At 34.9% G+C, this 27,856-nt stretch overlaps 1 protein-coding gene across 2 annotated transcripts in view; it reads right to left on the bottom strand.

Moving 5' to 3' along the window:
- Window positions 1-27,856, bottom strand: part of Lin7a (lin-7 homolog A, crumbs cell polarity complex component) — an 87,003-nt gene that overhangs the window by 34,881 nt on the left and 24,266 nt on the right. The window contains exons 1-3 of one of the 2 annotated variants that reach the window (XM_010643719.3): window positions 7,153-7,230; window positions 7,001-7,077; window positions 4,633-4,842 (exon numbers count right to left, since the gene is read on the bottom strand). In XM_010643719.3, the coding sequence (XP_010642021.1) occupies window positions 4,633-4,749 (117 nt within the window). In that variant the 5' untranslated portion in view covers window positions 4,750-4,842; window positions 7,001-7,077; window positions 7,153-7,230. Of the gene's footprint in view, window positions 1-4,632; window positions 4,843-7,000; window positions 7,078-7,152; window positions 7,231-27,856 lie in introns of those variants that run through there. The other variant, XM_019210578.2, reaches the window with a different exon arrangement.

The raw sequence follows: 27,856 nt of genomic DNA on the forward strand, positions 1-27,856 counted from the left end.
CCTCCCCACCCTCCTCCTCCTTCTCCTTCTGCTTTTTGCACTGGGGATCAAACTCAGGACCTTGCACTTGCAAGGCAGGCGGCAGCACCATTGGGCCAAATCTCTGGCCCTTCAAGTTCTTCTTTAACATGTTCCTCATAGACAAGACTGCTCTTTCTTCCTTGTGTCTGTTTAGTGGATCAGAATCCAGTTGGATGTGGGCTAAACAGTGCATGCAAGAGCTGGACCACTCTTTTCTTGCTCCATAGACTATATCTACATGGATGTCCCTACAATCACAGTAGCATGTTTTGTTGCCTTTTCAGCTGTCCCTTTGTCTTATATTCCCCTGAAATCAACTGATGGCCTCAGGATTTTTTTTTCAAGATTTGATATTTAGTGATTATTCTCTGCTGCTGCACATATGCAGCTTGTTTTCTGGGTATAGGAGTGGGACTTCCTGTAGATTTTTATTAAATTAGGCTTATTGTATCAGTGTTGAGTTTTTTTTTAATATCCTTACTCTATCACTTAATATATTTGCTATCACTGCTGGCTCCTCCTTGGCTTTAACCTTTATAAATATTCCTTGTTTCTTTTCTTAAAATCACTGAGAAAACACTTGAGCATAAAAGGGTGAAAAGGAGACTATTAAAAAGCTATAAATTCTAACTGTAACATTTTCATCTCCTGTTAATGTTAAATTTCAATTCAGCAATCAAGTGTGAGTTTTTGGTGTGGGTTGACATTAGAAGTAGTCATACACAAAAGACCTCAGTATTTTCTACGAAATTGCATTAGGTGATTTAATGTCTTATTTATAAAAATCCTGTGGGGAATTTATTTTGGAGCCCAGAAATAGGGGAAACATTTTCTCCCAGTGATAGTTGAACTGGCTTGGGTTTATTTCTGTTTTGACTTAAAGAAGGTAAAAGAAAAAAATCGATTGTTAAATTGCCATGTCTTTTCTTTATTTCTGTTTATTGCTTTCCCCCTTTCCATTATACTTTATTACCTAACCTTACATGTTAACAATTCTGTATTAATTCTGTATTTTTTTACCAGTCATCATGACACATTCCTTCCCAATACAGCTAAGACATAAAAATAAACAAAAACATCATTTGGGCTATCTCTCCAGATGTTTAAAGCTTGATGCAAAATTATTTTATTCTTAAACTAGGAGACTTGGGAATTGTCCTCAGAGTTCTTATACTAAAATAAGGTTTTCTTTAGTACTACAAATCACTTCCTTCCAAACTTTGTTCTCAATTGAGAATGACACATTCTAAAACAATCTTTCCTATTAGTCTCCCTAAATGGTACCTTTTTTCAAGGTAGAAATGATTTGATAATTTGCTAGCTTTTTCTTCTTCTATTACAAAGAAAAAATTTTAAAAACTCATTAAATATTGATGCTTGAATCAATGCTTGAAATTATTTATATGGAAGAGACCTTTGGACTTGATGTTAAAAATCCGAAGTTCCAGAATTGAGCATACTGTGTAACTGTGAACAACTACTGGATCATAACTTTTCTCATGTCTTTTAATGAATACCTGATAAATATTAGGCACTGTTAAACTATCTTTGAAATATGTACTTTATATTATATACTTATATATTATCAACTAGTGTTGATCAGTCAGTATTATATCAGAAAAGGAAACACTCTAAGTCATTTCTGCTTAGAGAACATTTGTTATACTTATTTAAATGAATCAACAATACTTTGCATATTAGCAAAATATGTTAGAAATTGATTTTCTTTGGTGAAGTTAGTGACCTACTAACTAGCACAATATGTTATACATGGAACTTGTAAGACTTAAAGGTTTTAAATATATGTGAGATATTAAAGTGTTTCGGAGATGTTCACTACCTTTCATTAACAGCATGTAAATCTTAGGGTGTCTATTAACTTTTACCATACAATTAGCATGGGGAGGATCATATTAAAATTTGATCGCTCAACTATTCCATTTCCAACTGTCATTTTAATAGCATTTCTAGTAGTTTGAGACTGAACATAAAGAAAACAAAATTCTGACCTTGACATGTCCCATCTGACTCAAGTGAGTCTTATTTTCAAGGCTATGATTGAAACAAGTGTATGAGCAGAAAACTGGGTTTTTTTCAGTTTTATAGAAGAGCTGATTACTACCTTCTTGCTAATAAATGTCTGCTATCATACACCTGTATGTGTAGTAGAATCTGAGGTAAGACATACTGTATATCTTACATAAGCAGCAAGAGCAGAAGGCTGATATACTCATCCCCTCAGCCGCCTTCAGCAGTCACCCTTCCCAACCGGAGCTGCGTAGGACCAGGTGATCACAGGACAACTCTTCACAGATATTTTACCTCACTGTAATTCTATAGCTACTAGTCCTCTTTTCCTATTGGAAATTAAGGTGTGGGGGATTTTAGTCAATAATCACATGGATGTAGAGGGTCAGAACTCTGTCTGTCTAATTTTATTGTTTCAATTCCCCCTTGTCGCCCCTGGGGTCCTCACAAAGTTATTGCCAGGAATGGATGAACGACTGTGAAATGCTTACAGCTGTGTTTCCTGCACATGTGTGGCTCAAACAGAGATTCGTTAGCTCCTTGAACTCAATTACCTGTTAAAATTGAAGTCTGTATATTTATTGTTTCTTTTTAAGCCTTTGAAAATAGAGGAATGGAAGGGAAGGTAGGGGAATGGGGAAAAAATAAGAACCAAGATATATCATGTAAAGGTACAAATTCCCAATCATGAATGCCATCATATTGTATACTAAAATGTACCAATAAACTTAATGAATCAAAAAGATTACATTTAAAACATTTTGCTATTTTTTTTTGTTACTTTGCATACTACTACTTTTAAGCCTATACCCTCTTTTGACCTTTCCAATATATTCAGGGAAATAAATTCATATCCTGACATAATTACTGTGGGTCCTATTTTTGTGATCTTGGCCTAGAGCCCTCTATCAGAAAGTTTAGCTCTAGAATTTCAGTTGAAACATGCTTTGAAAAAGTTATAGTTATTGAAAAGTCAATAAAAAAGCTTATCTTGAAAGCATTGCCACGTAGAAAAAAGTAAATAAAATGGTTACTTTAGATTTGGAATGCTGAAATAACATAAAATATTCATGGATTGATAATTTTGATGTTCACTAGAGAACTGCACAGTTAACCAAATAGTTTTGAGTGGTATAAAACTATTAGTGACACACTAAAAACACAAAAAACAAATAAACAAAATTCAAGAGGTAAATGCAAAAGAATTTTACTCCCTAGTTACCAATTAAATATCACATCCAAAGTGTATTTCTGGATGCTGTGTTCTAATCAGAAATCAATACAGCTACAGAGAACCCAAATCTAGCTTATACACCGTTTTAGGTATTTATTTACTTATTTATTTATTGAGACAGGGCCTCACTATGCAGTTCATGATGGCCTTGATCTGCTGGCCTCAAATTCATGGTGATTCTCCTGCCTCTGCCTCCTGAGTGCTGGGATTAGAGGCATGCACCACCACATGCAGCAAATCTTAGATTCTCAGGGAAATATCTTAGGTTACTGGTTAGGTAAACACTGACGTATTCCTGTTTCTATTTCTAAAAATTATGCTTTTTAGTTATTTATGTCTAAATGGAGACATTTAATTAATTCATAATTAATTATTCTTTAATAATGAATAAATTAACATATTTAATCTAAATATAGAGAGACATTTATTCTATTGGACATGAATCTATTTGTTTAAGAACTTATCATTACCTCTCCTCATATGTAGACAATGGCATCCAATTTAAAAAAATGTACATTCATACTTTTACTTTAAAATGTTATATATTTTAATTGACTTCAATGTCATTGGAAAACTATGACATGATAAATAACTAAAGTAATCAAAGTTTTTAGGAGAAAAGCTAATACGTATTTATCATATTCTGGCTATAGAGATGACTCAAAAGAGTGAATGCATTTTCTTTTTTCATGGGTTATTATTATATAACTATTAAAATTATCCTTCTTTTTCAACTAAGATGAGAGGTACACACTATAAAGACTTTTACTTTTAAAAGTATGAAAGTTGTTTACTGGTGTTTCTACTGTAAAGCCCTCCTACATGTCAAAATGGAAACAGCAATTATGTATGTGACAGTGATCAGAGACAACAGTGCAGACATTTAAAGTTTGGCTGATGATTTCACTACAACATTATGATGTAATACTTATTACACAGCTATGATCTGAAGGAGAACTAAAAGCAGACACATACTTATGTCAATGTACCGCTCCTGGCAATAACTGGGTTAAGATTTTTACTTTTAAAAAGTGTGCTTTTGCTTAAAGCAACTTGAAATTATTATGATATCCAAATATTAATTCAATTACAGTATTATGGAGAAGGGTAGTATAAGTTGGGAAAATTTCTTGGATGATTTTCCAGCTAGTTGGTATTTATCATATCTGAGCAAGATGAAATGAAACATAAAAATATAAAATTTATGCTTTTATAGATGCAGTATCCATCAAACTCAAGAAGCTAGTTGGAAACAAAATTATGGTCTGTTACAGCATTTCAACACTGACTTCAGTAATAGCAGGGGTGTGTACTTAGGGAGAAAATCTGTGGTTATTTTAGGAACTTACCACTCCATTCACTGATAGCAGCTGGTCTCCTCTTTTGAGTCCTCCGTGTCTTTCAGCCACCCCTCCAGGAATGATGCGAGAGATATAAATTGGGGAATTCTGTTCTTTTCCTCCCATCACGTTAAAACCCAGGCCTTCGTCAGTCTTTGGCAGTTCGACTACCCGAGGGTGGGAGTGGCCTTCACTAGCTGCAAAAGCTGCAACTGTTGCCTGAAAGAAAAGATAGTCTTTTGGTAATAAAACGAGAGAAATAAGACTAATCATATACTTTACAGGAGGTAGCTGAAGCAACTTCTTATATTTTTATAGCATCTCCTGTGAAACAAAGAACACAAAGGTAGTAGACTATCTTTATTTAGATGTCATCAAGAATTCCTTTCTATAAGACCCACGCAGATATTTCCAGCTTCCTAGAACTCAACCTTTACAGTAAATATTTCATGTAGAATTCTTTCATAGTCATCTCACTTAGATGCAAGTCCTATTTCTGAACTCCATATAGTTTTGATGCATATATTACCTAATACTATAATTATTTTGTACATAAGTTGACTATGGGCACCTTAAGGTCTGAATTTGTCTTGTATTTTTTTGTGTGCGTGTGTGACACATAGTCTAACTTGGGGCTTGCATGTAAGTGTTTGTAAACAATGAGCTGAAGAGCACTTGTATGTACGGTATTGAGAGTACATATTTAATCTTGCTATCGACAAATCGCATATTGTGTAAATTTAAGTTTTTTTAAAAAAATCCAGGATGCTAAGCTAAAATGAAAACTAAAATGAAACAATAGATTCAAAGAGATTGCTATTTCATACCAATATTTCATATCACTATGTGAAACCTTTTATCTGACAAGATTTTTTTCCTCCTGGATGTTACTTAGTATTTAAACTTCGACAGTGACTGACACAGGCAAGATGAACAGTCCATAGCTTTATGCCTAAATTTTAAAAACATCACTTCATACGGACATAACTTTATTTAAAAATTCATGTTGGGCTGGGGATGTAGCTCAGTGGCACTGCATCTGCCCCTAAAAATTCATGTTAATTTCTTTGAAGAAGCACAAGAAAATAACTTACCATTAATCCCTACCCACCATAGAAATAATAGTGTTTGTGTAGTTTCCACTCAAGAAAAGAGTCTCGGCCCACTTCTTATTTTCCACTTCCCATAGCCTGCCTTAACCACAGCTGATGAGACACCTACTACAGAGTGACTTACTCAACACTGTGAAAATATTGATTCCCAATGACTGTACATTCTTTTTCCACACACAGCATTATCACATCAATTGAGCATTATGCTACTGCCTGCATTTAGTGAAAGATAGTGAATGATATGGAAATAATGGCTTGTTTTTAGCTACATGCATTTGCTCATGCAAACCTTGTCACATGCATAAGTTTTAATGGCTGACATGGATGCAATGCAGACAGCCCAGAAACAACCAGAAAATATTGTGCTATTGCAACATTATGCTGCTATCCTGCTGTTCTACATGAATAAGAAATGAGAATGGTAAAACATCACATAATTCACTTTCCCCTTAATTAAACCATGTAGGGATCTTTTTTCTGCGTGTGTTCCACTTCAGTACAAGCAAAGTATGATGTGATGGAAATAATACTCTTTTTGCCTGGATTACAAAAATAAAAAAACTTACTAATCTACACTATTCAGTAACAGAATGAAAACACAGAAAAAGTCAAGAAAGAAACCAAACAACAGATGATGAAACACAAAGGAATTAAATGTAAATTTCTGATTATTTTCACTGGTTGTTGCTTCTTATTCATTATTAGAAAGACAAAAGTTTTAAAAAATAATTTGTGTTCTATTATAACATTTCTGTATTTCTTGAATATGAACTGCATCAGGGATTTTAGTTTAAAACTATTGTTTCCTAATGGACTATCTTCCAGAAAATTTCATGATCCTATTGCTATGTCATTTTCATTAGAAGGGTCTCTGTAATCTCTGGATTTGAGTTTTTAAAGAGGAAAAACGGTCACTACTGTAAAAGGTGACAAGACTTCCTTGTAGGTCAATGCCACATTCTTTCAGCAAGTTACCCACTGCTACACTAAATACTAAGAAGAATCCAGAACAGTGGGTGTCATGAATTCTTTTCATGTCTAAATTGCATGAAGTCTCCGGGCCTGTGCAAATAAATATTCATGCAGAAAGTAGGAAACAGGTTCTTTAGGATCAGAGATGTGTCAGAAAACCATGTAGTACTTTGTAAAATGAACCAGTCGATTTGCTTGTGCCAAATGGATGTTTAGTGATTTTAATGAGATCATTCTCCTTTCTTAAGCTACAGAAGCAGCAGAAACGTTCAATTTTCCATTAGGATTTTTACCTGGGAAGTAGTAATGGTTCTAGACTCTGGGCTGCCACTGATGTCTAAATTTTCTTACAGTGTACACACGAGAATACCTGCAACACACACGCGCACAGTCAATTACTAGATCACCAGGGTCAAGGATTTTTTAAAAGCTACTCAAGGCTTACCTTTGCTGTGGCCCTTGCACGGAATTCAGGACAGCCATTAACAGTTATCGTTTCATGCATATATTGATATACCTAAAATGTTTACATAAAAAGAATGTGTTAGAATATTAAGAATATCAACTCTTTCACTGTAGACAGGATGATCAATTTTCATCGTGGGATAGAATTTCCCTATCACAAGTGAAATACGTCTGAACTAATTATCCTGTTCATCTGGATCAAATTGGGGCAGGGAAGGCAATCATATTTATTCGTAGGTTTTTCATTTGTCTGTCCATATTTATTGCATATAAAGACTCCTTATACTTGGTTTTATAAAAACTATTTCATCAGTAAACATTTTTTACTATTATATATTGCTGTAGCTATGCATAATACAAGTTATGTACATAGTTACTTCTTGACACCTGAGATATTTTAAAACTAGTTTTCTGAGTTGATATCTTATAAATGTGGGATCAAAGCATCTTATCCTTGGCCTAACCTCAGGATGTTGGAAAGTATGCTACTGTTAACGATACATATTCATAACTTTGAGCACTTATAACTTAATTTACTCTGCCAATCTATTTTGCTTTAATACTCTGCCCATCTAAAAAAGGGATAAAGAATATTTATTTAATAGGGTCATTTTTATTTGAAATAACAACTGGAAGGCATAGTATCATAGTATCATAGTAGATACTAGATCATAGTATCACTCCTAAAATATAAGATATTATTAGTAATTTTGATTTTAGACACACGTATAAATGTTATTGAAATATAGTACATGAAATATTTTCCTTTGAAACTTCTGGGGATGGGATTTTAAAGTCTGTATCAATTGTAAAACAAAATGTGCATTTTAAATAAACTCAAATACTGAGAATGACATAAAGGCAAGATTGAAGAAGATATTTGAAAAAATAGAAAGGTTAAGTGTGTTATATATTCATTTTGAACTTGAGTAATAAGGTTGTAATAATCTATTGCATAATGCATAGAGATAAAAGTCCATTTGGTATTATGCTGGAGTATTTTTTTTTTTTTGAGAGTGACTCATTAGCTATTTCAATAAGGAATAAAAGAGAAAAAATGCTATTAAGGCTTAAAAGGGTATATTTGCTGTTTTAATTTCAAACGTTTAAATCAAAGGTCATTACAGTGAATCCAAAATTTGATTAATTCATCAATTAAACTACTTCTTAGGGCCAGGGATTTAGCTCAGTGGTTCCACTGCCTGTCTCGCAAGCGCAAGGTCCTGAGTTTGATCCCTGGTACAAAAAAACAAACCAAACCAAAACAAAAAGCTACTACTTTTTGAGCATCTGGACCTAATGTCTTCCCAACATTTTTAGCTGGTTCAATGTCGTTCAAATACATGTGGCTGACTCTCCTCTGAGTTAACCTTTCCCAGGTGAGCTGATCCTAAGGAAATAGACAAAGTGGTCTGAACTAAATATTCAGGAATAAAATTCAGAATCTACCTTGGAGCTTTTGGACCTTCACTGAAGAACTAGGATGTTCAATATCTATGGAAAATCTGAAGCGGGATGAGAAGAGGTTTCTGGGTCATCCACAGCATCTACAACACATTACTACAAAGTCTCGAGGTTAACAGAAAGCTGCCAGCCCTATAGTTATATTATATCCTTGAGGGTGCATTATTTTGTTTTGTAGAGATAGCTCTTCCATAAATAATTCTACTTATTTTCTCTAAGAGCCTATTAGGAGGACTTTCTTTGCCCGGCTTCTCTTATTAACAGCAGCTCTCATATCTGACCCACCGTTCTACCTTAACTTATTATGTCTTGCAGAAAGCACTGTACTAGTGTCTGTCATGTTTTCCCCACCTCTGAACACTATTCATTTCAGTTGTCATTGTCAAGTACCTACCTATTGTCACCACTACGCCACTTGTGCTCTGCTGCCCTTACAGTGAAGGTAACAAAATTAAAGGAGTCAAATCAGATATAATAATGCAAAACCCTGCCTTCTCTCTAGTCCTATTTTCCTATCTCCTGTTCTTGACTCCCACCATTTTCCAAACATATCAGTCCTCTTAGTTTTTCAGACCTTTGTATATCCTTTTAATTCTGTTCACAATGCCTTTTCACTTGGTGGACACTTGTTTATCCCAGTTTAATGTGTAGATTAAAGTTCTAATTTGAACATTATGTATGCTTTAAAGTGTTTTCTGCTTCCTTCAGACAGAACAGTCTTTCTCCTCAGATCCTGACCATCTAAATTTGCCCTGGCATTGTTTTGTTAATTTTTCCAGAGAAAGTGGCTTCTCTACTTGCATTCAAGGATGTTTATGACAATAATAAGTTAGCAAATAACTAGGTTACCATCAACTGATTAACATACAAGGTAATTTTGTACATGCCTGAGATAGAGTAAATGCCTAATGAATATCACAAGTTAAAAATAATTCTGCTTAACATTCCAATTTGATTTTTTAAAAATTATAAAGTGGAATATGCAAGGCTCAGTGCTATCTAATAATTGCACAGGCTGTACAGATGGCTTGGAAAGCAACCTGGCTGTGCCACTTTCTAATTGTATGATCTCAGTTAAGTACTTGATTTTTTTGTGGGGGGGGGCTCAATTTTCTCATTTAAAAGATGTGTTCTTAAAATCAAAGTCAACTTACAAGTTTTTTTATGGGGGTTAAATTGAACACATTGCCACGTTTTAAACTAACCAAAAATTAGCCATTACTATTTTTTTTTTCATATATTTACTTGCTGCTTTTGCTTCTTTGTCTGAGAAATGTCTGTTCATTTCGGATGCCCATTTTTGAATTGGGTCTTTATATTTGGGGGGGGCTGATTTATTTTTGTTTTTTTAAACGTTTCTCATCTTGTTTGATCCTGAGATCATTTGGTGAGAATCTCCTAGGACTAGCAGTCCATCAGTCTTCTTTACAAATAATTGATCAAAGGCTGAAGCTCTCAACTGGAGAGGTACAGATAACCCTAAAAGATATATTTGGCGCTATGTGCAGCCATTTCAGTTGACACAAATCAGAAGGAAGGTCAGGCCCTGGGGCATCTGATACTCGGTGGCCAGGGAGCTACTAAACACTATGTTCACAGAGAAGATTCCTGCACCAAAGATTCATCTGTCAAAATTTCAGTGGCGCTGACACTGAGAAAACGTGATCTAAGGATCAAGCTATATCTTTTCTTTTTTATATTCCAAACTTAGTAAGCCATGAAAACACACTTGTATAGCACTGAGTAAGACTTCTTCTAAATGTTTAGTAAGTAATTGTTAGAATAAAATATCATGTGTCTGGTGTTCATTTAATGAGGATTTATTTGGGCCAAATGTAACGCTGAGTGTTTTATATCCACAAATTCATTTCTTTCTCACAACACACCATTCAGGTTCGCTTTACACAAAGAAAATAAACCACGGATATGCTAACATGCCCATAACTGCACACCTTGTTAGTTGCAGAGCTGGTACATAAACTTATATCTAGATGCCTCCAACATCATACCATTTTTAAACCATGTCAGTCTTTCTTATATCAAGACAGCATAATATTAATACTTTGGCAGTATGTGTGAAAAAAGCTTGCAAATATAATAAGAACATCCTTATATTTTGAGCAGTAGTAGCTACATACTTTTATTATACAATTAATAAAGTATACACAGTATATATAGGAATACAGAGGCTGCCATTAAGTAAGTATATACGTGTGTGTGTACGTGTGTGTTCATGTGTGTGTGTATAGTGGCTACAAATATACAGTGTAACAATTCTGAAATCAACACATTTCTCACTCCAAATGGAATTGAAATAGTATTTTAATCTCCCTTTATGATAATAATGAACTATGATTGTGACATGAATATGATATAGTTATGGATCTTTTATTCCTATAAAATCCAATACACTAGGATTTATTGGTCTTCATACGTGAGGTGAAAAGGGCATCGTCTGATTACAGAGTCAGGTCAAAGTCTGAAGATAATAATTTTCTTCCATTAGTTGTGTCACCTTCTGAACTTCCTTTTTCTTTCATTTCCTAAGGGACAGAATGTTTCCCTGCGCATCTTAATTTTCAAGGACAGTTATAAAATTTTAAATTAGATTGGTTCATAGGAAAATGGATACATATTGAGGATATACTCCTAAGTGAAATAAATAAGTCACACATGTGCAAATACCAAATAGTTTCTCTGGTGTGAAAAAATTTAATAGTACATAAGATCCTAATGAGATAATTGACAATGTGAAATAGGACGAAAAGGGATAAAGGTGTAGGGAAAGTGGGAAGGGTAGGGGAAAGGAAATAAGGGAAAAGAAAAAAAACACGAGAAAAATGAAAAAATGGCAATACAGTGTTTGTAAACTGGGAAGGGAGGAGGCTTGGGTGAAGGGAGGGCAGGGACAAGCGGAAAAAGTGAGAACCAAGACCTGTCATGTAAAGGTACAAGATGCCAATAATGAATGCAACTGTACTGTATACCTAAAATGTACCAATAAACTCAATTAAAAATTTTTAAAAAGAAAGTTACCATAGAAAGCTAAAGTGTTTTATCAGATAGCCTGAGAGAATTCTTATAGGGAAAAGAGGAAAAGGTTACATGAGCTTCAGTGGAGACCCCTGAATCTTTTGGGTGCCACATTTCTAATGAACATCAGCTGCAGCATTCCTAAACACAGTCCACTGGGCAGGGTGGATTCAAGTTTTAGTACAAGTCAAGGACAGAAGCTCTAGTACCGGGTTTTATCTTACATTTCAACAATAGTGATTTTCTAATCTTAAACAAATTTCACAGATTTAATTGCATTTTGCATATTTAGAATTTATTCCAAACTAAAGAAAATTTACAAAGATAGACCAATTGTATACAGGGTTGGAATTAGGGTGAGCTGGTTCAGGAAGTTCACTCATTAGTTCTGCTAACATTCATTTTGGAGTTGTGTTAGCCTAGGAGTTAACATCTGGGCTAAATTATGAGAGAGAGAAAAAAAGCAGTGCTGTTTGTAAAACTTTGAAAGAACATTAATTTTCACTACAAAATGGCAATGTAAAAATTTATAAATGGATGACTTACATTTTCCTTTTCTTTATACTGAAAATGAAATTAATTACTTTCTTCTGGAGATGTTATCACTGAGAGAATAACAAGTAAAAGCTTCATTTTGGCTTCGATGTATTTGTCAAGTTTACAACAGCATTCCTATTTAGACACAGTTAAGCTAAATAGGTAAAATTGTAGCATAAGGATTTTTGCTTTTGAACTTTTGTTTATATAAAAGCCAGGGAGTATCACAATATAAACTTTCCAGGGAAGTCTTCTTGATCTCAAAAATCCTGATTGTTATAGAGCAGTAGGAAAGGAGTATTATTGTATTTAATTATTCTTGGCATTAATGAATTAAATTCTGACACATTAAATAGCAATAAGTGGACAAAGTCAGTATGTGTAGGGGGATATTTCTGACTTCAGGCCTTGAGTCAGAATGGCAGGTGCTCAGTTCTGGCTGTGTTAATCACTACTTGTGTGTCCTCTACCTTAGCTTCTTCATTAGTAAATTTCCATATAATACACAATTAGCAAATGTGATATCACTATTTCCAAATATCTCCTGAAAAAAGTGAAAATTAATTCTGCAGCAGTGAAATACCTGGTTCCGGGTGGTTTGGTACCGGGGATTGAACTCAGGTCCTTGTGCTTGCAAGGCAGGCCACTGAACTACTGAGCTAAATCCTCGGCCACTTAATTTTCTATTATGTAAGATCCTACCTTCAAAGTGGCAGTCAAAGAAGATAAAGTATGTTGTTTCATATACCGTGACCCATTATTCTTATTATTCTCTTATCATCTTATAATAGCTATTATTTCTACTATTTTTATTACACACGCACTTACACCATTGGAATGATGACTTTAGAATGTAAATCCTCAGCTGGTAGCAAGTTTAAAAGTTTTTCTTTGAGTTTTAAGCTAAATTTTGATTGTTCTGTCCTTTAGGGAATAGTTCTATTGCCGTAGTGCTTTGATAGTTCATAAAAATTCTTATGTGAGGTAGACACTAGGTAGGCTCACCGCACACAATCCCCATCTCAACCTCCTCCTCCAGTTTGTCTGGCCATGTGACCCAGTTCTGCAGAGGGAAAATTCAAGGCAGTTAGAGAAGCCTCTGGAAAAATGCCATTTAAGGGGAAAGAATGAGAACCAAGACTTGTCATGTAAAAGTACAAGATCCCAATGATGAGTGTTACTGTACTGTACCCCTAAAAAGTATCAATAAACTCAATGAGAAAAAGAAAAGTGTCATTTCTTGGTGCTGCTGTCCTTTCCCCATCTTCTACTTCTCATTCTGAATATGCATATAATCAACTATAGTTGCAGCCTTCAACTTCTAGAGAAAGACCACAAAAGTGTACAGATATAAGTTCTGGTTATTTGGGGATCCTGAATCTGTATAAACAAATGCCTTTCCTCTTCTAATAAAGCCAGTCCTGTTTGCTTAAGCCAGTGAAGTTGGATCTTCTGCTACTTTAGGCCAAAAATTCCTCATGATTACTATTTTTTTGTGGGGGCGTCCTGGGACCTTGATGCTCGCAAGGCAGGAAACAGAACCACTGAGTTAAATTCCCAGTCCATGATTACTATATTTTTCAAGTAAATTTTATATAGAACTATATTATCTTTAGACTCTTACACCCCCCAAATTCTGAAAGGTATAATTTTGTTCATTAAAAATTAGTACAAATTTGTAAATAAGAGGGACTAGAAACTGAGAGGACAGACTAAAGTCAGTTTTTTAAAAAAGTAGAAGCTAACTCTTTGAAAACATTAAGAAATGGAGGATAAGTCAATTGAGCAAAAATGTGTGCAAAACACATATATGATAAAACCTTGACATCCAGAATCTATGAGGAACCCTTAAAAATCAATAATAAGAAAAAAGATCACATTAAAATGACTAAAGTGGGCTGGGGATTTAGCTCAGCGGTTAAATGGCCTGTCTCGCAAGCGCAAGGACCGGAGTTCGATCCTTGGTACCAACCAACCAACCAACCAACCAACAAACAAACAAAATGAATAAAGTACTCGAACAAGCATGTCATCAAGGAAGATTTATGGGTAGCAAATATAAAAAGATAGTCACCAGAGATATTCAAATAACAAGTATAATTAGGGTCATCTGCACAATGATTAGAATCTATAGGTTTTAAAAACTGATGATATCTAGTGTAAAATTGCTGAGCAACTAAACCGTTCCACACTGTGGTAGAGCATACAGAATGGGCATACAAAATGGCACAGACAGTTGAAAAAACAAGGTAACAGTTTGCTATAAAGCTAAACCTACATTTATATCTACCCCTAACTATCCAAGATAAATAAAAAGTTGTATTTATATAAAAATGAGAAGAATTTTTTAAATACCTGGCTCAAACCAGAAATAATCCAAATAGCCTTAAGCTGGATAATCTAATGGAGGTAAATGCATGCAATGGAATACTACTAGGCAACGGAAAGCAACAAGCTACTCATGCGAATCAATGTGGGAAAATCTCAAGGGCACATGGCTAAGGGAAAAGAGCCAGACAGTAGTGATTTATAGGATATTCTGAGAAAAATGAAATAGGACAGAAAGCAGATCAAAAGTTGCTAAAAATCATGGATGGGGACCAGCTTGACAAAACTTTCAAGAGCATTGGGAGGGTTTTCTATTTTGATAATGGAGATGATTTTATCATGACATGTGATTCTTAAAACTCTACATCAGAGCACAACTAAGGGGATACAGTACTGCATGTAAGTTATACTTTAATATACTCAAATTTTAAAACAACAGAAAATATTTTTTAAGACATGGAAAAGACTTTTTTAGAGGCTGAAAATATTCAGAAATTTTATCATGATTTTGGAAACTGAAAATATGGACTTTGAAACAAGTTTTACGTATATCTAAGTATTTAATGAAATAAAACGACATTAATTCTTGTTCTTCCAAATGCATAAATGTGGAAAATTTTAAAAGGTAAAAACATCTTTTGAAAATACAGGATGCTCCAAAGATTTTGTAGTGCTTCATTATGGGTCCACTGACTACAAAATGTAGACAGAGTTACAATTAGAGTCAATTAGCATCAAATACACCCTTCTGTGACTGGAAGAAAGAAATAAACCTTTCTACAACTGTGTAAAAAATGAAAATGACATTAGACCAAGTTATTTCCTGAAGGAAAAATGTGGAAAAACAAATATATTCACAATTACCACAGCAAATGTATGACAAACAAAGGCCACTAGGGAAAATTATATGGACCAAATCTTAGCACATAGTGTGCTTTATGGCTTGTTAGAGGTACAGCTTTTAGTAAGAAAGAATGTCTTTGTTTTGGTAACAGGGATCGAACTCACGACACTGTACTTGCAAGGCAGGCACCAGTAAATCCCCAGCCCAAGGGTGTCCATTTTAAAAAGAAAAATGTAAGAATTAAGATTGATATTAATATCTAATTTTTAAATGGGTGTCTGGATTCTTCACATTTTAAAATGCAGATAGGAGTTGAGTAAAAAGAATTTATTTGATGAGATATCTGATTTCAAAACATTTAAATATCTTCATAGCATCAAAAATAAAGATTGAGCTTTCTATATTCTTTTATAATTAAAGACCACCTGAGTAGTGCTCAACCACAATGCTAAACCACATATACTTACTGTAGTATATCATGACAGGATTTCTGAAGGTAGATTTTAGGCTGGGGAAGTATCTAAAAGAAATTTGTGAGTCCTTTGTGACTGTAAGTTTAATTGCATTTTTGAATGAACCTACTTTACCTGATATGACTTGAATAAAATAGAAATGCATCTTAAATCACAAGAAAAGCTTATTTTAGAATATTTTGTAGAAGTAATTCTGAATCAATTGAAACTGGTTTATCTACTAAGGGAGAGATATTTCAAACTCTTTGTGTTGAGTTACTTTTTTCATTTTGAAGAAATGCTAAGTACAACTAAGTCTTATTTAAAGCAATAGCTATGCATTTATTTTTCATGTGTGTTTTTTTATGGTTTTGTAACTGGAAAACAAAACATTGTTTAAGATTATAGTATTAGAATTTCCATAAATAAAGAACTCAGTGGGAATTCAATGTCTAGAGCTAGTCATTTTTGGCAATATAATACAAAGTAAAAGCAAATGGTACACGTTTTGTAAATCACACTGATTACAGTGAAATCATCAATACTCAAATCAAGCCAGAAAAACTTCACAGACAAGATTTCCTGAGTAACATCTACATTTCTGCAACAGTCAATTTTTATAAAAACTCATTGGACAGAGACAATGCCCACATATATTAAGAAGCAAAGGATAACTCTATTAGCTCGAATCATTTAAAGAGAAGATTCAGCACTAAAGAAGATATCTGATGGAGTTACTGGAGAGATCAACATAGCTAGTGCTATTTCTTCCAAGACAGGGCTTAGGACCAGGGGAGGAAGTGTGTCCCTTTAGTTCAGTGACAACCAAATACACCTACATATTCAGGCCAGGAAGGACAGATCTCCTAGTTTCTAATCAAAACAGACAAAAACATACCTTCTTTTAGGCTATTAGATCCATTACTTCATTATCATTTTAAACCATGCTGAAACAGTACTAGTAGGTGCCTTTGCCTGTGCAGTGCTTGAAGAAGATAACTCAATTCACACTTTTCAATATCACCATTGTATTAAAAATACAAAATCAGCCTTACCTCAGAGTCTCCTTCAGTTGCATCCTGCAAGGATGCATTTCACAGCAAAGTCATCAAAGAGTGACATTACTTAAAAACTAACAAAAACACTGAACTTGAAGATTGCAAACAAATGTGTTAATTTGGGACTAAATGCATCTGTTCCAATTTAGGAACGAGAGCTGTGCTCCAGTGATGTGTACTTGAGATGTGTGCTGCACAGAGTCTAAAATTAGGCCGCAACAATAACAACAGGGAAGTTGCTCTGTGAATCTGGAGTCCTGCCAAATTATAGGTGGTTGGGAAATACCTTGGGCTTTCCATAAAACTGCCCTAATGAAGTGAAAAACAGATCTATGCAAACTCAAGGTGATAGTCACTAAGTATTCTATTATAACACAGTCAATATTCCTCAGAGGTTGATAACAGAATCCAGGGTTTTTATATGTTTATCCACAAAATCTAGTATAGAATAAAAACATTATTAGGCCTGCAAAGAATCAAGGTAATGTGACCTACAGATAATAATATTGTTCAAGTTATAACAGAGTAAGAAATCAGATTTCAAAGACCTCTAAAACTTGGTGGTTTAAGAAAATGAACATCCCTATCACACACACACGCACGCACACACACACACACACACACACACACACACACTCCATATCCAGTCCTCTCACACATTTTAGTCTCTGCAAACCTGCTTATTTGTTGCTCCAAAACTCCCATGGAAGGAAGACCATTTGACTGGTCAGCAACCGCATAAGGCAATGGCTTTACGAGCGGTTCTTAAGAGTGCCTGCTAAAGGCTGGCAGTCATGAGATGCACCATTTTCTTTTCCAGAAGCCATGTCTCAAGTAGGGTTTGCCTGTTTGGGAAAGACATAGCTAGTCCTCTCACTGTATATTTCACTTTCTTAGGTCTATTAGACATCTTAGATTCAGATTGGAGAAAAAAAAGTGTTCATTAGGTTTCTGGGTTCAAGCTCTGTTCTCTGATGTGTATTTTACCAGAAAGGGTTTCACTATAGAAGGTTGGGATATTTTGATGCTGATGAAGGGGAACTTCAGTTTTCTATTCACTTTTGTGGCTTTCAATTTGTTTCATAGGTTGTTAATGCCTGAGGAGGATGGAGTGAAGGCAAAGACTTGAGCCCCCCTGGATTTCTTGGCTATGCTATCATCTCAATAGAACTGAAAATGCAAGTCTACTTCTTACAGCCCACATGTGCATTTCTAAGCTCAGCTACATGACTCAGACATTCTGTTGCAAAGAAATACATGCCATTTATGATTTGCTTTAGAAGATATTAACTATAGTTGTAGGAAAAGTGAATTCAAGTTGTCCATAATTTGTCACCATTCTGATGTCGTAAAATAAATTTATGTGAAAATGGTACTACTAGATTAGGAAAATGTAGGCTTAAATCACAAGTGATCTCCAATGCTTGGATTTTGATGTAGATGAGGAAAGTGCCGGGTAAAACCATTCCCTTAAATGTCTATCCATCTGCCTAGCCAAATTACAATAAATGATGGCTTTTTCTGAAATATTGCTTACAGATGATGTCTAATTAGAAGGGCATATTTAAAAACTTTTCAAGCTTTTTGTCTTGTAAGCGATGTGAAAGAGTATGAGGACCCTTATGGATGACATTCTATGATCACTTGACAAACAAACAGAATTAATGCCCCCTTGTACCTGACAGTAAGTGCATATCCTTTAATTTGTGCTTTGTTTTGTGGGAACTCAATAGGAAAGGATCGGGACCATAGGTATGTTATGTAACATAGTCCTCAACAGCTTTACTGAGTCCTAAATTTCTAAAGCTATTTATATTACTTAAGTGAATTAAACTGACTATGTCATACACTTAATTTTCCAAAAAGATTAGAAAACACTTTGTTCTGTTTTATGGTTTCACAACTAATTATTTTGCTTTTATATAACAGAATAATTAGTTGTGAAACCATAAAACTGAAGAATGACTCTAATTAACAAAACTGCCATTAACCTTTAATTTCGCTATTTATTTTTATAACTGGTTTATATTCCCAATGGGTTCTTAAAACACATAACTTCCATAAGGTAGTACACATTAATTTACAGAAATAATTTAATAAATTCAACAGAAAATGGGACCACATATTTTCACAGAATCCACTTGGCAGACGGCCAAGCCACCAGGCAGAAATGTCTTTTCTTAGAGTTGTCCAAAAAGAATTCCCTTAAGGATTCTATTCCCTGTACTGTCCTTGTTACATCGTGAAAACCCCCTGAGACAGGAAATGCTGAGAGAAATTTTGAGAAGATGTCATTCCTAATTAGTGTAGCACCATTCAAAAGGACCGGATTATCTCTCTCTGCTTATTTTGGGCAAGACTCAAGCCATGTTTAGCTTTAAAAAAATCAGTCTTTTTTATTTTTTGGACTGGATTATGATGACATAAAATCCTATGAAGGACCTCAAAGTGTTAGGAATTAGCTCAGCAGTTTTGAAATTAGTCAGTGTACTTAAAAGTTTGCAAGGATTATAAAATCAGTTTCTACTTAAAATAGGTCTTTATCAGAAAAATTATTCAATCATTTTGGAACCATTAAGTATATTTTGTAATTGTCCCAGGAGTCATAGCAGTTAATCAAATGAACACTGAAGACAAATTTAACTCAATACTAAGAGCCAACCTAATTATTCACTTGGTTGAATTAAAATTATTGTAGTTAATAGTGTTTGCTAGATAAAATATAGGATTTTCCAATTAAATTGGAATTTAGATGACAATGAAAGATTTTATACTTTAAATATGTTCCATATCATATTCGAGACACAGTTAATACTTCGTTGCTCATACCTCATCATGAATGGCTTACAGTTGAGAAGGAAACTATTACAGTTTGGTAAGCGAGAAATGCTGATGATGCAAGTAAGGGCTATGCTAACTAGAACTTGGTAATGGTTGGTTCTAGGTAAGAAAACATGAGAAGAGGCTCAGGGCAGTGAAAAGGATGTGGGATAATGAGTTGAATTTTAGACAATGTTATTTAAGTTCTCTAAGAGATATTCAGTAAAGTACGGAATACGCAGGTCTTACACTCAGGAAAAAACATGAGTCATAAGGTATAATTTGTGAGTCATCTATTTTGTGGTTTACAAAGTCCTTTTTTTTTTTTTTTTTTTTTTTTTTTTTTTTTTTTTTTTTTTTTTTTTTTTTTTTTTTTTTTTTTTTTTTTTTTTTTTTTTTTTTTTTTTTTTTTTTTTTTTTTTTTTTTTTTTTTTTTTTGGTACCAGGGATTGAACTCGGGTCCTTGCGCTTGCAAGGCAGGCCACCGAACTGCTGAGCTAAGTCCCCGGCCCTTACAAAGTCCTTTTGATAGAGCGAAAATATACAGTAAGACAGGTCCCTGTCTCCCCTCCATGTTTTTTCTCCACAAAAAAGCAGTAGTAGACACTGGGGTGTGGAAATAGTCTGAAAATGCTATTACATTTGCCTTGAGTTTCTGAGAACAGTCTTTCTCTTCCCTAGTTAACCATGGAGAGAACTGCATCTTCTTGTGACCTGTGAACTGGTCTTGACACTCAAATTTAAAGGATAATTTCTGTATCTAGTTTTCTTTTTCTTTTTTTTCCTTTAATTGAGTTTATTGGTACATTTTAGGTATACAGTACAGTTACATTCATCATTGGGATCTTGCACCTTCACATGACAGGTCTTGGTTCTCATTTTTTCCCTTTGTCCCTGCTCTCCCTTCACCCCTTCCTTTCCTCCCCATTTACAAACACTTTATTTCAATTTTTTCATTTTCTTATATATTTTCACCTTATTACCTTTCCCCTACCCTTCCCACTTTCCCTACTATTCTATTTCTTAGTGCTAATGATTTTTCTATCTTGCATGGCTACTAAGTTTAAAACATCTGCATTTGCTTCTTTGGGGGGACCATGTCACTCTTAAGTCTTCTATTAGGATGAGAGGCAACTTCCTCATTGGACCTCAGGAGGTGACTGTGGTGGTCAGAGTTCTCCTCAGAGGACAGCACACCTCTAGGTTCATCTCATGGGAGAAGGTAGGTGTCTGTGTTTCTGCCACAGATACATTGGCTCTCGATGCTGGTATGTTTCCCTCAGTCTTCCCAGCTGGATGTTCAAGCTGAAGTACCCCTCCTGGCATTGCTGATGCTAGATAGGCCAGGGAACCTATCCTATAAATCTTCCCAGGACTGTTGCGTGGATTCAGGAGTGACATTTGAGAGTGATGTGGTCACTTAGGTAATTTAGAAAGACGGGACATTTGGCTTCCGCCTGAAGTCCCTCTGGGGCTGCTCCAACTGCCACTGATCTGTGAGTAAATATTGTCCTTTCTTCTGGAAGGTTTAGTTCTGCAGACACTCTGTAGCGAGAAGCAGGCATAGCCTCAGATATTGTTTCTTTGCTTTCCTGTCTCCTTGCTTTTAATGGCCTTGATATTCCTTGAGGCTACTGTCCTCAGTTACATGAGGAAGAACACAGATGATCTCGGTTTATAACCTGCAGCAAAGGGCACACTCATGGGGCAGCTACATGTCCTTGGCATCTCAGAGCATACATGCCTTTTTCTGCTGGTCAGGAAACAGACACGACTCTGAGGAGACTGTCAGTTTCTAGAGTGGTAAGTTCTATCGTGGGTCTAACAGACAGGTATCAAAGAATTATTTCTTAATTCTGCTAGATTTTGTGCATCATCTGATCTTTCACCTAAAATATTATGAACATTTAGCGCTGTGAATTTAACTGTTCATATTTTAAAGGTATCATCATGCTTAATTGTATAAAAATACCATACATATTTATGAAACGATGAGTGAAAAATGAAAGTCACTATAGTCTGAATGCCCATGCCCCCACCCCCTGAAATTTACATGTTGAAATCTAATTACCAATGCAATGGTATCAAGATTATTTAAATACATTTTAAGATAATGGACATGTGGCTTTCAAAATAGATTCAAAGTAATAACAAAAGATTTGGCCTTTTTACTAAAAAGTGACCAGATAGCTGAGGTTATAAGTGTCTGAACTATAACTAATTCTTTCATTCTATACTAACACCACTGTGGGTGAGGAGCAATTTGGTGATCCATGAAGTATGCAAAAGTAGTTTTGTCTCATCGGCGTAATTTGTGGGTAGCCTGTAAAGTTATGAATTAGGGTCATTTATATGATCCAACTGTATCCTTCGACCTGATCTATCTCCTCAATTGATTATATTGAAATGAGTGCTAGAATTGTTTCTTGTTATATACAGTAACGATTTATGAAATCTCTGCAAATGCTGATTTGGTAAACACTGAACATTTGCTTCCAGAGAAAATAAGAGGATTATGTTCCTGTATTAGCCTCTGGTCACCACATTTTCACTAATCAATCAATTCCTAAACTTGCCCTTTGTGTATCTTTGTTTGAGGACATAGTATTTAATACACATTGTTGATTCATTATTGGTAAATACAAGGTCAACAGCACTGTAATGCATGTGAGTAAAGCTTTTCTAGCAAACTCATCTTCTCTGGAATGCACATCTGAGACTTCATGTGCTTAGGAGCACCAGCAGCCCTTCGGTATGGATCATTTTAAACAGTAAAATCAACAAAAAGCCTATAAATGTGACAAACAGGACAATAAATACATGATGAGAACATTTGTTAGCAGTTTGAGAGCTGAGACAAAAAGACAAACATCACCTTGTTCATCTTCAGATGAAAACTGTAGTAGTTACACTGGATGAGTAAAAAAAAAATTTCAAAAAATGAACTACCAAACGAAGAATTCCAGATCAGTGTAGCCATTTCTAACACTTGCCATTTTGTGTGAGAAAAACTGTTCTGTTCTGTGTCCCGTTACCTTCAATTTAAGTTCCTGGTATCATGCATAAGATGGATATTAGTTCCATAAAATAAACACTAGGTCCTGATTTATAACCAAAGATGACCTCTTGCTCTTGATTACGTGCCGGTTTAATTTAAAAAAGGAAAGAAAGAGAAAAAGAGGGAGAGTTTAAGGATGCTGGCTTATAGCCGACTTTTGTTAAGAGTTTAATTTTAACCTTATTCACTCAAGAGCTAAACTGACACAAATAGTGATTTTGTTCTCCATTTTCTTGTGATTAAAATAAATCCCTGAAATAGAACAAGCAAATGAGCATAATTTGGCATAGTTTGTTTATGAAGATAAAACCTGAAAATTTCTAGGATTCATTTTACAAAAATAAAGTCAATGTGACATCTCAAAAATGGCGCATGATTACTTGCCAGAGATGCACAAAAGGTAACCACACTTAATATGGCTTGAACGATTCATATTGTCCAGGCTTCTTGACCTTCTGTTCTGATGAACTGTTTAATTATACATTCCAATCACTGTGCTGGGTCAGTTACCCAAGAAGGAAAGAAAAGAAGCCCACGATGATTTTCATGGTGGTAAAAAAGTTTTGAAAAGAAGAATATTTTGATGTTGTCTGATGTGGCATTTTGACAGAGTCCTCTTACCAGAAACAAGTAATATAAAAGTTTTTCTTTGTTGTTGTTGTTTTTTTTAAATGACTAAGCAACATATTACTCTGGTTCTTATTTCACCCTGTAGCCCATCTGGCGGTATGGAAGTATTATAATGTTTAAGTAAAGACATCTTTTTTGTATATCAGATGGAACTTCTGTTTTTAAGAGATCACTGATAGAAATCTTGATTTTTGAACAACATTGAAATGCTCTTTTGGTTGGTATTTTGGTGGTGTGGCTAATGAGTCCAAGGCCTCTCACACGCTAAGCAAGTGCTCTGACACTGAGCTATCTTCCTTGCCCCTACATATTTTTCTGAGATATGAGTACAGCAAGAATTCAGTTTCACTTGAAGATCCATGTGGAATTTTGTTTTATAAAATCCTCAGCTGCAACTGTAGGTTTTCACAATTTTTTAAATGAAAAAGATTTCTTAATACATTATTTATACAGATCTACATTTATAATTTCCATCCACTGTATTTACAAAAGGCAAAGTCACATTTGTAAGTTTAAGGGCATATTACTTCTAGGAATTATATTTGTTTCTATGCTAAAACCCATGCAGCTGACCTGATGTAAGGTTCAAGATGACACTGCAAATCAATTCCAAAGCAATTTGCAAAACTTGACTCTACTGATGTAATTATCTTCATTCCACTTGGGATCTGGGTAAGATTTTTGCAAAAGTTGTTTCTCTAGCAAGATCAGAAAAACAATTTATAAAAAAGTAAAATGAGAAAATACATCACTTACTTGCTGCCATAGAATACAGCAAAGATGATGTGTAAAAAATAATAGCTGTTTACATTTGCCATGTTAAGATGAAGGCATTTGAAATTTTTGTTTGGAAAAAATGATATTTTTTAATTTTCCAGGAAGTAGGCATGCATTTTCATTAGGGGCATTGTTGGAAAATCCCCACAAAGAAAAACATCTGCATCATTATCACTACTGCCGGAAAAATATCCCTGGCACCCAGAGGAGTGAATGCACTTGTCTCACGCAGCAGAGATGCTAACTCATTAAAAAGCCCAGATCTGAAAATGAACCAAATTTCATTTAACTTTTGGAAGTGATATGCCAGTTTAATTATAGTATGTAAGAAGAAAGGCACCAAAAGGAAACATTTTTAATGTGCAAAATATCTCATAAGACATTTTCTATCCCAAAGCAAAAGTAGGTCGGTTTTATCAATGTGAAATATGGTTTGAATCTGAATATGTTATTAACCTGCCTTTGGGGAGGACAAAAAAATCTGCCTTTGTATTTCCACATCCTTCAAATTAAATCATGAAAATCTAAGTCAGTTTGGAAAAGGTTCAGGGTAGGATGAAGAAAAGCTCAGAAAGTTTTAATTCGGTTGAAGTGCTTCATTAGTATCTACCCTCAATCAGAGAAACGCTGTCATTTCAGATGGATGCACAGACTCTCTCAGACACTGATTATTCCTGTCACATTGCCCATTCATTTTATCGGAGATAACTGTCAGCATAAGTCAGCATTAAAGAAAAACAACCTTTGGATTCTCTACCTATTTTAGAGGCTGTGGTTCTCTCTTTGTGTTCTAGCTGTCTATTAACTGTATATATATTTTTAAACGTCTTTCACTCAAAAATAAGACTGATTATTGTTTTCATTTGTTAAGCAAATTATCCATTACACAATGTAAAACATTTTACATTAGTATGGTCATAAAGTGCAAAGCCCTTTAAAATGTCAGTATATCAGGTCTGTTTTTTAAACTGTGTGTCCTGCTGGGCTGCCCATCGGGAGCAGGGATGCCAGTGTATATTGTAGGTATTCAGTTTTTTATAATTTCATTTGAAGGTGAAGTCAAAAATCAAGGCCCAAGTCCCCAACACCTAAGCGATAAAAAAGAGGAATGGGACAAACAAAAGCTGTGCGATAGCCAGATCTTCCCAGAAATGGAAGTTTTCTCTGTCCTCTGTCACACTAGACTATGATACGTACACTGTGATGTACGTATCATGTACACTCCAGTAGGCATGGCAATGGTGATTTAGGGTACCCGAAATATCCAGTCTTGGATGCAGAACAACACTGCATTTCTCAGTAAGATTCTGGATCCAGTGCACAGAATTTCATGGAAATGAAGAGGAATAGGCTGCTGGATCTCAGATAAGAGAAAGAATTTGAGTTATTTCTACATGATTTGTACTGGAGTGATAAATGACGGGAAATGCCCTTACTCAAAATAAGAGGAAGTACAGCCTTCCAGAGAATAGAAAATGTTTCTTCTGTACATCAGTTGAGTCACAGAATTGTTGCCAGGATTCATGGTACACTGTCAGGTTTGCTGTCTTTCCATGTGAAGTGTAAGATACTAGACCATTTCTTAGATGGTTTCCTTAATGGCAATTTGTAAACCAGGTAAAGAGAAAATGCTAGGTGACCTTAACATAGGATTCTTTAGTGGAAAATGAAAAATGTGTGTGTTTGTGGATCTGTAATAAATGACTCATCTTTTTAAAAATTTCTTTTTGTTAATACATGTTTGCAGAACAAAATGATTACATTCATTGTGGGGTGTTGGTACAGGTACTCATCTTTTCTTGAAATTAGGTATTATAGAAACCAATATTTGTTTCTATTATGCAGACATATTCTTCAAGGACCAAATTTAATAAAGATGAAAGGAGTTTCACTTTAAATTATTTTACATAAATTAAACTACAGGTTACTTACTAGACACAAAGTTTTATAAAAGGAAATAATCAGGGAAACTACTCTATCAAGAGTAATAGGTCCTTGATTACATTTGAATACCATTCAATTTGATTGCTAAGTAACTGATTTAGCATCCTTTTTGAAAACTACGAAAGCATTTTTCTGACTATGATATTCTTCTTAATACTGCTTTTGTCATATTATCCAGTGTAGTTACTCATACAAATAATGTTTTCAGTTTCAATTATTTTAGTTTAAATTGTGTCATTTTAGTTAGAAAGAAGTCAGATAGAAATGAAAATTATAACTCAAAATGGTTCAAACCAGATGCATCCTAAATGTTGCTACATAATAGGATCTCCTGGGGATTTTAAAAATCTGATGACGTCTGGTTCCCACCCAACATTCTGATCACATTGCAATGGATAAGAGCTGGGAATCAGGTTTTTTAAAAGCTCTCCAGGTGATTCTTACATGCAGCAAAATTTGAGAACTACTGGCTCAAACACTGAGAAAAGCTAACAAGAAAGTTTAAAGTAATGCCAATCCACATAATTAGTTGAGGGCTTCTACCTGCCATCAAGGACCCGTATAAGTGTTTACTCAGTAGAATCCTCTTTCAACTTTGTCTTTAGCCTATTCTTCTCATAGCCCTCCAAAAGCTGTCATAGTTCTCAAATCCCACACTGACAGGACAGCAGTTGCAAAGAGGCCATCATTTTTCCCCATGTGTTTTCGGATAACTATGATATCTTAATCAGGGCCTCACCCTTCAACTTCCATTCATGTGATGTCGCATGGATTGGGATTGCAGGTCCATCCCCAACCTAAGGACTAACTGGAGGAATAAGGCCATGACACCTGCCTTAGAGTAAAACAATGAGACTTACCCTCCTCACACGGGACAGGGTGGCCCTTCCGGGAGTCATACTGACTTGGGGCTAAGAGATGGGGTGTAGGCACCCGATTGAAGTCATATTCCCACCAATAATAGGAGAGAGGAAGAGACTGTTAGTGGGAAACCTAGACAATTTATTATTTTCCTCCACATTCCACCCCCAGACTGATATCTACATGGACAGATTTCTCCTTATAGTAAGATTTATGTGAAGTTTGTTCTTAACTCTTTTTTATATCAAAATTGTGCTCCAAAGTAAGCAAAACTTATGACTGTATCAAGGCTCAGAGGCAATCAACAGAAAAATCAAATTGCAAAGCATGCTTCTTTAGGTAGTGAGATCTTATAGTATCAAATGTTTGTATTTTTCCTCTCTTTAAAAAAATTAATGTGTAACATCTCAATGTCACTAAACATCAATTCTTTCTCATTTACACTTTGCTAGTATTTTCAACCCATCACCTTCATAACTAGAATGTGTTAAAAGCAATTCTGCTACATGTGTTTTATATCATCAATTTAACACTTTTGTATTTCACTTTTCATTTATGTACTCTTCAGTTTTACTGCCCAGATAAAAATATTGATCCCTTCAGTGTTACTTCACTGATAGGAGAGCAAAAGGGAACCTGGAAACAGCTCTTTTCAGCTTCCCATAGTGAAATAATGGATGGTTAACAACTTGTCTTACACTTGGTAGCATTTGTTTTCACTGACAATGCTTGAGTTACCTCCCACAAAAAAAGTATGATAGTAATTATGAAAGGCTATCTGCCCAGTTCCAAGATACTCACTCACAAAGGTCTTCCAACTTGTCTCTCTTCTAATACCCAAGGTTAAGGAGACCTCTCTCCTGCTTCTAAGATAGGAA

The sequence above is a fragment of the Fukomys damarensis genome, unplaced genomic scaffold (genome assembly GCF_012274545.1).
Source record: "Fukomys damarensis isolate Sample0158 unplaced genomic scaffold, DMR_v1.0_HiC HiC_scaffold_15, whole genome shotgun sequence".
NCBI classification, from domain to species: domain Eukaryota; kingdom Metazoa; phylum Chordata; class Mammalia; order Rodentia; family Bathyergidae; genus Fukomys; species Fukomys damarensis.